At 38.2% G+C, this 14410-nt stretch overlaps 3 protein-coding genes across 10 annotated transcripts in view; 2 read left to right on the plus strand and 1 right to left on the minus strand.

The window, feature by feature from the left end:
• Nucleotides 1-14410, minus strand: part of LOC146490856 (cytochrome P450 2J2-like) — a 69141-nt gene that overhangs the window by 54358 nt on the left and 373 nt on the right. The gene's annotated exons all lie outside the window — the stretch shown is intronic.
• Nucleotides 2108-7361, plus strand: LOC146490861 (cytochrome P450 2J2-like). The gene is made up of 9 exons (XM_085152357.1): nucleotides 2108-2409; nucleotides 3473-3635; nucleotides 3756-3905; nucleotides 4010-4170; nucleotides 4589-4765; nucleotides 4857-4995; nucleotides 5569-5756; nucleotides 6342-6483; nucleotides 6700-7361. Exons 1-9 carry the CDS (start codon nucleotides 2209-2211, stop codon nucleotides 6873-6875), a joined length of 1497 nt encoding a protein of 498 aa, XP_085008483.1. The 5' UTR covers nucleotides 2108-2208; the 3' UTR covers nucleotides 6876-7361.
• Nucleotides 7477-14305, plus strand: LOC146490862 (cytochrome P450 2J2-like). 8 transcript variants are annotated; one of them, XM_085152330.1, is made up of 9 exons: nucleotides 7477-8604; nucleotides 10133-10295; nucleotides 10392-10541; nucleotides 10635-10795; nucleotides 11251-11427; nucleotides 11507-11642; nucleotides 11877-12064; nucleotides 13080-13221; nucleotides 13367-14305. In XM_085152330.1, exons 1-9 carry the CDS (start codon nucleotides 8404-8406, stop codon nucleotides 13540-13542), a joined length of 1494 nt encoding a protein of 497 aa, XP_085008456.1. In that variant the 5' UTR covers nucleotides 7477-8403; the 3' UTR covers nucleotides 13543-14305. The 8 variants fall into 8 exon arrangements, with proteins under 8 accessions (XP_085008456.1, XP_085008458.1, XP_085008455.1 ...); XM_085152332.1 differs by having other exon boundaries at nucleotides 10133-10269; nucleotides 10392-10522; nucleotides 11504-11642; nucleotides 13367-14304; XM_085152329.1 differs by having other exon boundaries at nucleotides 11504-11642; nucleotides 13367-14303.

Below are 14410 nucleotides of genomic sequence, written 5' to 3' on the forward strand. Positions count from 1 at the left end.
CTTTTTCTCTTCCTCTTTTCTCTTCCTCTTCTTTTCTATTTTTTCTAACCTGATGGCTTTGAACTTTTCTTGTCCACCTTGGTTTTAATTTTGCACTCCAGTATGAACACAAATCCCCCAACTCGAGGATCACCACAACATGATCTAACACACCTACACCTTAGTTCACAGATTCACTTTGTCTAAGGTGTATTTCTGGGATTTCACACAACCCAGGATTCAAATCATAAATACATAATGGGCTTTAATTTACAGCATTATGAATGAAATGTGCTCTATTTGGAAGCAGCCGGCCCCCCTCCCCTGCCCTTTCGACGGGTTGTGTGCGAGACTTTAAATCAGCAAACTGTAAATTATAAAATTTAAATTGTTATTGATCCCTTTACCCCTGGTCCTAAAGTGTATATTTATTTTCTTACTCTTCTTATATTTATTGTTTGTTTACTTGCACTGCTGTAACTGGAGCCTCGTCGTCTCGTCTCTCTATATACTGGACTGTAGCGGAGATGACAATAAAGTTTACTTTGACTTCAGCAGCGAGCAGGTGCACCGAGGGCTCTCGCATATAGAATTTCGAAAAAACATCGGTGCAAATTATGAGTCTGTATCATGATGTCTGGTGTTTTCGTGTTTGTTGTTTTGTTTTTATTTTGTTTTATTTTGCGAGTTGGTTATTAGATGCTGCTCCAGCCAGCCAGAGAATCCCCCGCCGCCCCGCCCTCTCCTCCCTGTGCAGCAAGCAGCAGGCGCACCTCGCAAACGGAGGGCGCCCTTACTCCCAGCAAATGAGCGATAGAAAACCGGTCGGTGCCTATGCCATTCCCTATATGCGCTAGCTGATGTCGGGGCAGCATGAGTATGAGCATTTTTTTTTGGGATGCCCGTGATGCCGCCCCCCACCACGATGCTGCCCCGGGCAACCGCCCGTGTCGCCCGTATCAAAAACCGCTACTGGTTACATAAACATGTTAAGTACATGTGCCAGTTCTAAATATTATTGGTTAAATCCAAATGTTATGGGAAACGAATTTGCAGTATCAACAACCCAATCATTCCCATTTGAGTGTTTCAATACAGCTGGATGATGCAAAAGACTAATGTAGCTACACAAATGTTCTAGCAATTTGGGGGGCGCGAGCCAAGAAGTTTGCGCAACTGTCTGCCTCAATGTAATAGCAGGAATACACAAACCTGCAAACAAATTGTTGTATAGAGATTAATTATTGGGCAGCATTTAATGACTAACAAACGACTCTGTTACTTTAACTTCCCCTTGTTCAGTTCAACTTGCTTTCCCCCCCCCCCTTTTTTTAAATACATTTTGAACAATTAATCACTATTCTTTTAAGACAGTGTATATAGATAAAAGCGATCCATTCGAATAAAAGGCACACCGATATCTTTTGTTAACTGTATAAGAAATTATTTTTCTTTAAAGTTCTCCTCATTATTCTTCCCACATTCCAAACCAAATTAGGATTCGGGTTTCAAGATAAGCACCTTATCTTAACCGCCCAGTAGGTTAAAGGCATTGGCACCCAATGCCTTTAACCTACTGGGCGGTTTAAACTTTTCACACACTGAGTGTGTTGTTTTCTTTGGCTCTGAATATGTTATGTAATTATGGCAAGAACCCAAAGGTCGACAGAAGAAGAATACCAACTACTGTAAACCATACAGGCCAGTAGAGGTCTGAAATATACTGCTCTAAAACTGATCGTGCTTAAATCACAATGAGATCTTTGTGAATGAAATATTTAATAAATATATTACATAATTTTTTGAGAAAAAAACAAAGTAGACTGTCAGTGAAAAACAAAGCCATAATCTTTCTAAATTTAACTAAAAGGTAAACGTTTCATTTCTCAGGTGTTTTCTTAATTAATAAATGTACGAAAATAATAACTCTACACTGAAAGCACACCGTGTGTCTAAGACCTGAAACAAGCACTGTTACCTGTTTCCTCCTAAACGTAGCCCTAAATTTTCCTAACTTCATACACTGTTACAACTCCGATTTTTCTTAACCACCTGGTACAGGTGTAACAGAGTGTCTTAGAGATGTAGTGTAATTTTACATTGGTTAAGTCTTAACCACGCGCTTTTATTTTGAAAGCGTCTTTCCACGTCCTCTGGTAATAAAACAATCATCGTCGTATTTGCAGATATAGCCCATCTCAATAAGCGACAGCCTAACTAAGCGAAGCCATGGAGACATTATACAGCCTTCTTGGCTCAGAGTGGATAGACGGCAGGAGCATTTTAATCTTTTTGTTTGTTCTTCTGCTTACGACTGAACTTTTGAAGAACAGAGTGCCAAAAAACTTTCCTCCCGGACCGAGGGCTCTGCCTTTCATTGGAAATCTTCATCGCATCAGACCTGATAGAATTCATCTGCAGTTTGCAGAGGTATACATACTGCTACTACTACTACTACTACTACTAATTTTTATTAATAAAATGTCATGTTATAAAAATAACGTGCCCCAGGCTTTAAAAGTGGTCATTTTTACCGAATTAAGACACGTAGGATGCGGTGAACAAGTGGGTCTTCAACTTAGCTTTAAAAACCTCCACAGAGCATGCCTCGAAGGAGGTTGTTCTACAAAAACTGGGCATGAAAAGAACTTGTAGAAGGCCAGAATCCTGACATATGACCTCTATAATGGACAAGAGTGTAACTATCAATAACCGTACAAATATCAATTTCATTTTGTACAAATCTGGCCAACTGTCTGAAGTTTGTGTGGTTTTCCATCTGAGCAGATGAAGCTTCCTGCACCATCTTTTCAACATCCTAATATGTTGATCCTAATATTCATGTTACTAAAAACTCATTCTGAAGTATGCTTTCACTAACTCAGAGGGTATAACAAACGTGGCAGTTTGTCGTGAAACAACTACTGTAATCTCTACATTTTGACTTTTTCCTCTAAATAGACTTTTTTGACTTTTTTCCCAGAAACATAATTTCACCTTTTTTCAAAGAACAATATTTTGACTTTTTTCTCAAAATACATTTTTGATCTTATTCTCAAAATGATCAACAGTATTTTTTTTTCTCGCCCTAATACTCTGTCCTAGTGTGGGCATTCTACAGCTAGAATGCAACCATTATCATGAGTTACCAGTGGGCTGGAAAGTAATAAACAAACAGACAGTGCATTTATAAAGCAGGTTAATTGCTTTTAAAATGTGCAATAGAGCCGAACAGTCACAGAGTTTAACATTGTCTTAAATATTTTCTTATATAAAATGCCTACCTATAGTATGAATAAAGTATTTGTTATCTTGTCTTTTTGGTTATTTATTGAGAGAAAGGGACGTTGCTGTATGTGAAGCTGTATTTTATTCAGAAGAAGCTGTATTAATATTGGCTTTCTTAAGAGGAAATAGCCAAAATTATGAAGCGGTCAGCCAAATGAGGCAGATCCCAACCCAACACTGAACAGAATCTTCTGTTCATGTTCAGTTTGCAGAGAAACATGGAAACATATTCAGCCTTCGATTCTTTGGTCAAAGAACTGTGATCATTAATGGCTACAAGCTTGTCAAAGAAGCCCTAATCCAACGAGGAGAAGACTTCATGGATCGCCCTAGCCTACCAATGTTTGAAGAATTGGTTGGGAATAAAGGTGATAATTTTCCGGACCAGCATCATCTGACTATTTAGCAATGTTAAAACGTAGGTCAGTATTTTAATGACCTTATTTTTAAGTTACTTTGGGCCTAATGCAGTTTTGTTTTTCCAAAAGGTCTTGTGATATCAAATGGGTATCAGTGGAAGCAACAGAGGAGATTTGCTCTTCACACACTCAGAAACTTTGGTCTGGGCAAGAAGACCCTGGAGTTATCCATCCAGCAGGAGTGCCAGTATCTCACAGAGGGTTTTGCAGATCATCAAGGCACACAGACACACACACAAAACCTACACATTTTTTTTTACATAATCGAAATTAATTATGAGTTTGCTTTTAATGTTTTGTCTAATGGACATATGCTCTTTCAGGAAAACCTTTTAATATCCAGTCACTGTTAAACAATGCTGTGTCCAACATCATTTGCTGTTTGGTGTTTGGGAATCGTTTTGAGTACACTGACAAGCAGTTTCAGTCTATTCTGGAACTCTTCAGTGAGATAGTGTACTTGGAGGGAGGCGTGTGGGCACAGGTGAAACTCTTTCACATACCTTAGTGTTGTTCGATTCAGGATTTAAAAATAACAAATAAGAAACTTTAACTGAACTTTTTTGTGCAGCCCAAGTGAAAGCTGTTTTTGCAAACGGAGCAGTTAGTGGAGCATAGCTATTGTTCACATTAGACTCCACCAGGGCTGTGCCTCGTCTCAGACTCTCAGACTGATATCTCAACGCAGATTATCTTTCCTGAAATATTTTACTGTTGTGTTCATTTAACTGCAGTGGAGGAAGAAAGTTACTTATGAAATCTGCTGTGGTGTAAAAGAGATTTTAATCACTATTAAAGTATGCTTCAAAATTGTGTTTAAATGATTTTACTCGGTTACTTTTCATTACTGCCTACTTTTGCAAAATTTGACCTATTACTGCTACTGTCTTCCTGTTCTGTAGCTTTACAACACATTACCCTGGCTGATGAGGTGGCTGCCTGGACCTCACCAAAAAATATTCACTCTGATCCAAAAGATAATTGATTTTGTAGAAGTCAAGATCAAAGAACACAGAGAAAACCTCAACCCATCATCACCAAGAGACTACATTGATGCTTTTCTCATAGAAATGGGGGAGGTAAGTGTTTTCAAAATGTGTTCTTGTTCATTTAAACTTTCTAAAAAACATGCCTTTTATTTCCTGCGTCTGGATTTTGTGACTCTGATAGAAGGAGGACGAAGACTCTGGTTTTAGTCTCAGCAATTTGTGTTTTTGCACCCTGGACTTGTTTGGTGCTGGAACTGAAACCACTACAACTACTTTACGCTGGGGACTGCTATACATGATCTACTACCCTGACATTCAAGGTGTGTGTATGAACAATATAGATTCTGAATACACACTTGTGACCATCTTTCTATTAGTTTTTTTCAGAGATTTTGACAGGTTTGTAGCTTAAACCTATTCGCTGGAACGTTCAAGACAATTTAACTACACAGCAAAGCAAGACACGAGTAGGCAAAGTTCTTTATGTTTCTCGTGCACGGGAGAGAATTGGACAAACGCCGCTCCTTCGCTTGACCCCAGTTGCTCTCGTCCGTTCCCCCGTAACACTGCTCTTTTATTTAGGTTACATGAATATACATAGGTTCATTAACATATGACGTATACATACACACAAAGAGTACCTTGCCTGTGCGTTGTGTAAGTATGTCTGTGTGTGTGTGTGACCCCATAAATGACTTCCCTAAACCTAATAAATATATATTTCTAGGCATAAATGGCAATCCAACAATACAAATCTAACAGATTTCTCACAGATCATTCTTGTGTTGGTTAATTTTGTTCATTTTATTTCAGTTTTATTTTTTAATCCAGGTTCCTTTTATTAGTGCCAAATTGTGACAACAGCCACCAGTTCATGTTCTCACTATGTGCAGAAAACGTCCAGGCTGAGATCGATGCTGTGATTGGTTCATCCAGACAGCCGTCTATGACTGACAGAGAAAACATGCCGTATACTGATGCGGTCATCCATGAGATCCAGAGAATGGGAAACATCATTCCCCTCAATGTGGCCCATGTTGCAAACAAGGACACAACATTGGATAAGTACACAATCCCAAAGGTACATAAAGGAATTGCAAAGAGGAATTTTTTTATAGCACTTTTTGGTGTTTTTTGTTTTCTCAGATACATTTTGAATGACAAAGTTGTCCTTTTATCATCTAATGCCAGGACTCTCAAAGTTTGTTGTCCTCAATAACATTTTGTTGTGAAGAAGAACCACTCAGTGCATCATGGAAACTATATGTTTTATCAAAAAAGAAAGTTTTAAGCTTAATCTTGAAAGTACAGAGGGTGTCTGCCTCCCACATCCAAACTGGGAGAAACAGAAGAGGGGCCTGAAAGCTGAAGGCTCTGCCTCCTATTCTACTTTAAAATGCACTGGGAACCACAAGTTTTATAGAAGTTAATATGAATGACATATGCTCTTTCTTTCTAGTCCCTGTCGGTACTCTTGCTGCAGCATTTTGGATCATCTGAAGGCTTTTCAGCGAGCATTTCGAGCAACCTGTTAATAATGAATAGATGATTGTAGAAGTAATAAATGCATGAACAATCAGCAATACCAGAAACACGTATGACACGCTGATTAGAACAAACACTAGACATGTTTAAATAACGCTTCTAACTGGCAGTATTTTCTCAGGGTACAATGATCATACCTGCTCTACACTCGGTCTTAAATGACGAGACAATGTGGGAAACTCCAAACTCCTTCAACCCTCAACACTTTCTCGACCAGGATGGTAAATTCAGGAGGAGAGAGGCCTTCCTTCCTTTTTCTACAGGTTAGTCAGTTGTTACAGTTCCTCAAAATCCAGTTAAAGGCTGTTTAAAGCCAAGTGCTTTAAGGAGGCAAGATTACTAAAGTAGTATGTCTTTGGTAGGGGATCGGTCTCTTAATGGTATCTCTGTTAAGTTCCAGAGCTGCAGCAATAATCTGTGATCAAAGTGATTAACTTCTAAATTGTGTGAATAAAACTTGTGTCTCATTGTGTACTCAGGCAAGCGCTCATGTCTTGGAGAACAGCTGGCCAGGATGGAGTTATTCTTGTTTTTTACTTCCCTCCTTCAGAGGTTTTCATTCTCTGCACCTGCTGGAGAGCAGCCCAGTCTGGAGTTCAAGTTAGGAGGCACTCGCAGTCCCAAACCTTACCGCCTCTGTGCCGTGCCACGTTAAACCACCAGTTCTTGTAAACCGAGGGCATACCTTTCTCAGCACAATGAATCACAACTAATCACTGTCTTCCATTATTATTACACTGTCTTCCAGCTAATCTATTCTATTCTATTACATTTGTTGTAATGAATGATGATCTCCTATATTACAATTTTAGAATAATGCCAGTTGTGATTTTTTTGTCCTCTCTGTATTAAAGGACTGTTTTCAAATATGCAGTAAATACATTCTCTTCCAACTTTCTTAAAGTCTTTTCCAGTGCACATTAAATTTGTCAGGCCTACCAAACTCATTGTGCTCATATAAATCACACTGCTTAAATAAATCACACTGTCATTAGGATTTGTGTTTAAGGTCACAATATAGTTTCAGACTGAGCTTTAACAGGTGGGAGTGCGGTTCATTTCAGTGCTGTTTATCAGTTTGAGAATGCATGATGTAATCTGGACACTTCAGTTTCAATAAAAACTTTACTCTTTATTTAAAGGCTTTCAGAGTCACTTGTTGTCTTCATGAATAAAACACCACATTCTGGCATGTGAAGAAATAAAGAACTTTTCTTGGGTGTAAATCAAACCTTTGCCTTTGCACACAAAGCAAATTCTGAGGTGTTCTTTATCTTCACATGTGCATGATATCAAATAACCAGTGAGAGAATGTCACCACATCTAAAGTAACCATGGAGAGGCAAATATTTAAATCCCTAAGTGAAAGCACTATTACCACCCAAATACTTCTAGTGACCAATAATTCAGCAATCTTAAGATTATAAACAAAGGATAATTATAGGCTGGATGTGAACCGCATTGCTGGCTGGAGCTTTTGTGTGGAATCTGCCTGTTCTTTGTACAGACACACAATGGGACACACCTCCAAAATTGGTTGAAAACAACAAGTTTCAGATTGGTGACAGTAAAATTGTGAGATTAAGAGGACTGAGGTACAACTGGAGCAGGTTGAGAGGTTGAATGGGTGCATTGGAGGCTTCAACCCCTAAACTGGGAGAGTGCATTCAGCAGATTACAGGTTCTGAAGTTCAACTTCTGAAGTCTCTGTTGAGAAAAAATCAAGTTCTATGAACATCTACAGAAACTAAGGGATCTGCTTAAACCACCATTACAGCCAGTGAAGGTTTTACTATGCTAATATGTGCTTTTCAAAGAGAAATCTGTGTTACTATATTGCTTTTTGGCCATTGGACCCCTCTGCAGCAGCTGCAGGTTCAACAAGAGAGCACTGAGCACTGTTTTCACAACCTAGCATGCCCCAGCTGCATGCTTACCGCATGCATTTGGTACCAAACCTCAGATCTGTTGTGGTGGCGCAGTTAAGAGTGTTATCCCATCCCTGACACATCTGACGATTAAGCGGAGTAAACGTTCTCACGTGTTTTGTAATGACGCATTTTGATTCTCCTTTTTCTCTTTGTGAAAAGAAACCAAAGCTCGAGGAACGCTACAAGTTAACAAATCGATCAACTGATTGTTACCTGTAAACGAACTACAGGTCAGCACAAACAAGTGAAGACATGGAGACATTATACAGTGTCCTGGGCTTAGAGTGGATAGACTTCAGCAGCATTTTCTTATTCCTGTGTGTTTTTCTGCTCCTGACTGATTTTTTGAAGAACAGAGTGCCGAGAAATTTTCCTCCTGGACCCTGGGCTCTTCCTTTCATCGGCGATCTTCATCGCATCAGACCTAGCAGACTTCACCTGCAGTTCGCAGAGGTATGACACTATACATAAGAATAATATGTTATATTAAACAAATTGCTGACAGGTTAAAGTAACACTCTAGTTTGACCGCTTTTAAAATACACATTCATTGTTTTCATTAGAGGATTAAACTTAAAGATTTTATGCTAAGTTTAGAGTTTAAGATGAAGACACCAGGCCTGCCCAATAAAGTCACTCTGCCTCATCAACTGAATTGTACTGATACACTTTAAGTTACACTAATCAAATGTGCAAGTTATATTTTGTTATTCGATTCGCAATAGCTTTGTGCTTCTGTAGGTCAGACTGTTCATTCAGCAGTTCATGCAGCTGGTTTTATAACATTACCGACAATGAAATAATGTCACTCCTGCTTTGCTTTTGCAATCAAACACAAACATTTTTGCACTTTTATAAACGTGCTCACATTTCTCTGCGGTATGAGTGTGCTATGAGTGTGTAGTTCTAAATCTGCATGGCGTGTGTAAGTGTATGGAGGGCTTGGAGTGTCAATAAATACATTATTAAATATTTAATTAAATGTATCATTAAAGAATTAAAATGTTAAATATTTAAATAATAAAAATATTATTAATTAATACAAAAAATTAATTTAAAATGAATGAGTTAATAAATTCTTTAAATGATGATACTCGATCTTTAAGTAATTATTTATATATGTAATTATTTTCATATATATATATTTTCATATATACATATTTCTACATGGGGCGATTGTGGCTCAAGAGTTGGGAGTTCGCCTTGTAATCGGAAGGTTGCCGGTTTGAGCCCCGGCTTGGACAGTCTCGGTCGTTGTGTCCTTGGGCAAGACACTTCACCCGTTGTCTACTGGTGGTGGTCAGAGGGCCCGGTGGCGCCAGTGTCCGGCAGCCTCCCCTCTGTCAGTGCGCCCCAGGGCAGCTGTGGCTACAATGTAGCTGCCATCACCAGTGTGTGAATGTGTGGGTGGATGACTGGTTGTGTAAAGCGCTTTGGGGTCCTTGGGGACTAGAAAAGCACTATACAAATAGAGACCATTTACATATTTATCATGTTGGCAATCACCTAGCAGCATGTAAAAATGACCTTGGATTTAGCCTTAAGCATCATTTCATTTTCATTTCAGAACTGTAGCATGTTATTTATATCCATAAAAGGTGAATTATAAATGCCTAGCAACCACCTGGCAGTGGGTTAAAAAAATTATCAAATAAACAACATCTACCACCATTTTTTTAAACTTCTTTTCAGTGTGATTAGGATATTGTAAACTCCCGCAATAATACAGCGAAAACCCCAGCAACCATCAAGCACATGGCAACAAACTGCATTTTAGCAGAACGAAATCTCAAGCAGCACCAGGCTCGGGGACGGGTAACTATCTGCCGCGACTGGTTTGGGGTGAGGGGATGGAAACAGTACGAAAACATAGTGTGCAAGAGAGTCAGAGATTAATAAAAACGAATGTTTAAATGCAAAGTGATGTATAAAAACACAGTTGTCATCCTCACAAACACACCTGTCCACTCTCTGTGTTCAGTTTGCAGAGAAATATGGAAAAATTTTCAGCCTTCGACTCTTTGGTGGAAGAGTTGTGGTGCTTAATGGCTACAAGCTTTTGAGAGAAGCGGTGGTCCAACAAGGAGAAGATTTCACAGATCGTCCTGCAGTACCCATATTTGAAGACTTATTTGGGAATAATGGTGTTTTTTTTCTTTTCCTTTGTTTCCCCAAAAGAATCTCATTAGCAGTAATTAGACCAGCAGCATCAGTGTGTGTGTGTGTGTGTGTGTCCAAAGGTCTTGTGATGTCAAATGGGTATCAGTGGAAGCAGCAGAGGAGATTTACTCTTCATACACTCAGAAACTTTGGTCTGGGCAAGAAGACCCTGGAGTTTTCCATCCAGCAGGAGTGCCAGTATCTCACAGAGGCCTTTGCGGATCATCAAGGCACACGCAAACACACACTTAGAAATTGCACAAACATCATTACTCAACAAGCCTTTTACTGCCTCGTATTCTCATTGTCTCTTTATTCTACAGGAAAGCCTGTTAATGCCCAGCCACTGTTAAACAACTCCATGTCAAACATCATCTGCTGTTTGGTATTTGGGGATCGATTTGAGTACACTGATGAGCAGTATCAGTCTATTCTTAATAACTTTACCAAGATAGTACATTTACAGGGAACCACAGTGGCACAGGTAACCTCCTTTAAAAAGGCAACAACATTTATTAATCTTATTATATCACAACATGTCCTGAATACATATGTCATATTTAGTTAAGTAACAAACATCACCTTATTAAATTCAAATGTATTGATCTAAAAATGTTTTTTTTTACTGAACATCCATAATTGGAAAGTGTATTAATAATTATCTAGATTAAGCTTTAATTTCAGTGGTCACTGAAACATAAACTGAGTGTATAGAATCACCAAACTGAAATGGTTTGTTGACTTTGCTCTAAAATAAGGTTTAAAAGATTTCATTTTTCCCTGGACGTTAGACTTCCATCAATATCTTTGGATCTGTGGAATTCCCCAACACATGTTAATTCAGGGTCCTTTGAGTACCATAGAGAAATACACAGGTAGAAATGTCACAGTTGTTTCCAGACCATCATATGATTTGGTAACTGTCTTCCTGTTCTGTAGATGTACAACACAATGCCCTGGCTGGTGAAGTGGCTGCCTGGACCTCATCAGAAGATACTAACTTTAAAACGACACATAACTGATTTCATAAAAACAAAAATCAGAGAACACGTGGAAAACTTTAACCCAGCATCACCGAGAGATTACATCGATGCCTTTCTCATAGAAATGGGAGAGGTAAGTGGTGTGCTGTGTTTTCTTTTTGCACTTCAAATGAAATATGTCAACAGTCATTTATTCCTGTCTCTGCTAGAAGGAGGGCAGTGATTCAGTTTTTGATCACAGCAGTTTAAGTGCATGCACTATGGACCTGTTTTTTGCTGGAAGCGAAACTACAACCACTACTTTACACTGGGGACTACTTTACATGATCTTCTACCCTGACATACAAGGTGTGCATAATATCCACATCCTGCATACTGTGTAACCATCTTGCTATCACATATTGATTGTAGGTGGAATGAGAATTTTCTCCCCAGTTATCTGTGCAGCAGACAGCACTCAGTTATTATGGCTTTTAATTTATTTATTTTTAAGTCTCACTCCTTTCAGTTTAGTTTTGGTTTTTTAGTTTATTTTCATCTTAAGCTTTATTTTTAAACTTGTTTCCTGTTTTCACTCCACAGAGAGAGTCCAGGCTGAGATCGATGCTGTGATTGGTTCATCCAGACAGCCGTCTATGGCTGACAAAGAAAACATGCCCTATACTGATGCGGTCATCCATGAGATCCAGAGAATGGGCAACATTATCCCCTTCAATGTGGCCCGCAGTGCAAGCAAGGACACTGCAATTGATAAGTACACAATCCCAAAGGTACACAATCCACTAACAATTTTAGTGCCTCTTTTTTTCCAAGTCAGACTTTCTGGCTTAGCATTTTAAACCTCCAGGAACCAACCCAACCCCCCCCCCCAACATAAAAAACAAAAAATTTCACAATACACAAAATAAAACCAAAAATAAAGAAACAAACAAACAGACAAACTGTTGAAACAAGGTGATTATCACGTCCTTTCTAAGTATTCAGGAAATCCTACACTTGCTCTAAGACCTCAGCTTTGTTATTTGTCCATTTGGGACTGTTGTTGATACTTGATGATGCAAACATTATGGAGTTCTAACTTTAATTAAGTAGCTGTTCACTCTAGTTCACACTAGTGTTTCAAGTATTGTATGGGAAGACAGAAATCATGTGTTTATGTGAGCTTGAACCTGTAGGTGAGTGAGTCTTTCGAATATTGTTCAGAAAATGATCTAAATTCCTGATAAATCAGATGCATTTATTATTAACTGTAGTTATTGGCTAAAATATATGGAAATGGGATATTGTGTGAGATTTAAATAAGAACAGAATGCAGTGATTTGTAAGGTTTATAAACCAACATGTAACAGAAATATATTAGAAAACATGTCAGATGTTTAAATTGAGATATTTTACTATTTCTTAAAAACTATCAGCTTATTTTGAATCTGATTACAGAAACATGTCCTAAAAAGGTGGGATAGTAGAAGAGTCATGAAACTAAAAAAATATATAACAAATAAAACTCAAGACTGCCTAACAGCTAAATTCCTATATAAGAAAGGATTCGACATTTTCTCCAAAAAAGTCCAGCAGCAGGTCTTCTCGGTTTGCAAATGAGTAAAAAAAATGAGTAAAAAGATAATATAGTACACAGTGGTAAACATGGTGTTGTCCTGATAAATTTTATTAGTTTAAATATCTGATATTTTTCTTTCTTTTGATTTTATTATTATTTTTTATTTATTACACTTTTGATTATTTTACAATTTTAGCATCTCAGTTTTTTGTGTCATACTTCTTCAGGGCACCATAATCCTGGCTACACTTGACTCGGTCCTACATGATGAGTCAATGTGGGAAACTCCACACTCTTTCAACCCCGAACACTTTCTGGACCAGGATGGTAAATTTCACAAGAGAGATGCTTTCCTTCCCTTTTCTGCAGGTTTGTTGTACATTAAAGCCTCTTGTACTGTTTTAGCCAAATGGCATGCATCCTTAGTTTGTTGCAGAAGCGTAGTAAACTCTGCGATATAGTGAATATCTTAAAAATTTTATAATAAAACTCATGTCTTATTGTTTATTCTCAGGTAAGCGTGTGTGTCTTGGAGAACAGCTGGCCAGGATGGAGTTGTTTTTGTTTTTCACCTCCCTCCTTCAGAGGTTTTCTCTTTCACCACCTGCTGGAGAGCAGCCCAGTCTGGAGTTCCAGTTGGGAGGCACACGCTGTCCCAAACCTTACCGCCTCTGTGCTGTACCGCGTTAAACCACCAGCTATGACAAACTGAAAACATTTGTTTTCCATCACATTATCTATACCTGCTAAATAATTTCACCTCACAGCATGAGTATCTTAAAATTTTGCTTTTTTCTTCTTCTCACCATTCAGTCTACTGTATTCAACAAGTAAAAGTATAAAGGTTTACAATATAAACCTCCTAGGACCTGGTGTCCACATATGTGGACATCACCTTTTGGTTTGTCTCGACCAAAATACTAAATGTTGCTCTACAAGGGCCAGATACCCACTTACGAGGACAATATACTGCCACTGTTCTATTGAAATCTAAAATGAATGTCTTCTTATGTGGATCTCATTTGTCTCAGAAACAAAAATAAGGTAAAAAACAAATCAAATCAGATAGTTCTTTGTTTTTACATTCATCAGGTCCCAGTCAGCCCAAATAGCAAAGAGAAATTCAAAATGCACGCCACATAAGTGTTCAGGTCTTAGGAGGTTAAAGTACAACTTTTTAAGAGGTCACATTTCAAAGGGATGCAGGCAAGCCAGAAAAATAGGTGGTGAAAGGGTGATCTTAATAACTGTAATCGTGTGAGTGTTTTTATTTTTCATACCAATGCTTGTAATGAAATGCACAATGCCAGAAAAAAAATTGATTTTCTACATACACTTGCTTTTTTATTATGAACTTGTATTATCGACACTATCACTGACAGATTGTATTCACACTACCTCAACTGTTAAATAAAGTTATGTGGTAACATCTGGACTAATGTGATTATGTTTAAAGAAAATATTTTAATCATAATTTTAAAGCCTTTGGGTTGGAGTCGTTGCTGGTTGTGGTTCAGTGCTAGCTTCTTTAAACTTTCTTATGGATTTGTTTGGCAAG

Source organism: Neolamprologus multifasciatus, chromosome 23 (assembly GCF_963576455.1).
Source record: "Neolamprologus multifasciatus chromosome 23, fNeoMul1.2, whole genome shotgun sequence".
In the NCBI taxonomy this organism is placed as follows: Eukaryota; Metazoa; Chordata; class Actinopteri; order Cichliformes; family Cichlidae; genus Neolamprologus; species Neolamprologus multifasciatus.

Bases quoted from the DNA above. Each gene is read 5' to 3' on its own strand.
- LOC146490862 (XM_085152324.1), top strand. From the start codon at position 8,404: ATGGAGACATTATACAGTGTCCTGGGCTTAGAGTGGATAGACTTCAGC. The intron at 8,605-10,132 runs GTATGACACTAT...CTCTGTGTTCAG, and splicing joins TTCACCTGCAGTTCGCAGAG to TTTGCAGAGAAATATGGAAA. The intron at 12,065-13,079 runs GTACACAATCCA...ATACTTCTTCAG, and splicing joins ATAAGTACACAATCCCAAAG to GGCACCATAATCCTGGCTAC.
- LOC146490861 (XM_085152357.1), top strand. From the start codon at position 2,209: ATGGAGACATTATACAGCCTTCTTGGCTCAGAGTGGATAGACGGCAGG. The intron at 3,636-3,755 runs GTGATAATTTTC...TTTTTCCAAAAG, and splicing joins AGAATTGGTTGGGAATAAAG to GTCTTGTGATATCAAATGGG. The intron at 4,766-4,856 runs GTAAGTGTTTTC...TGACTCTGATAG, and splicing joins TTCTCATAGAAATGGGGGAG to AAGGAGGACGAAGACTCTGG.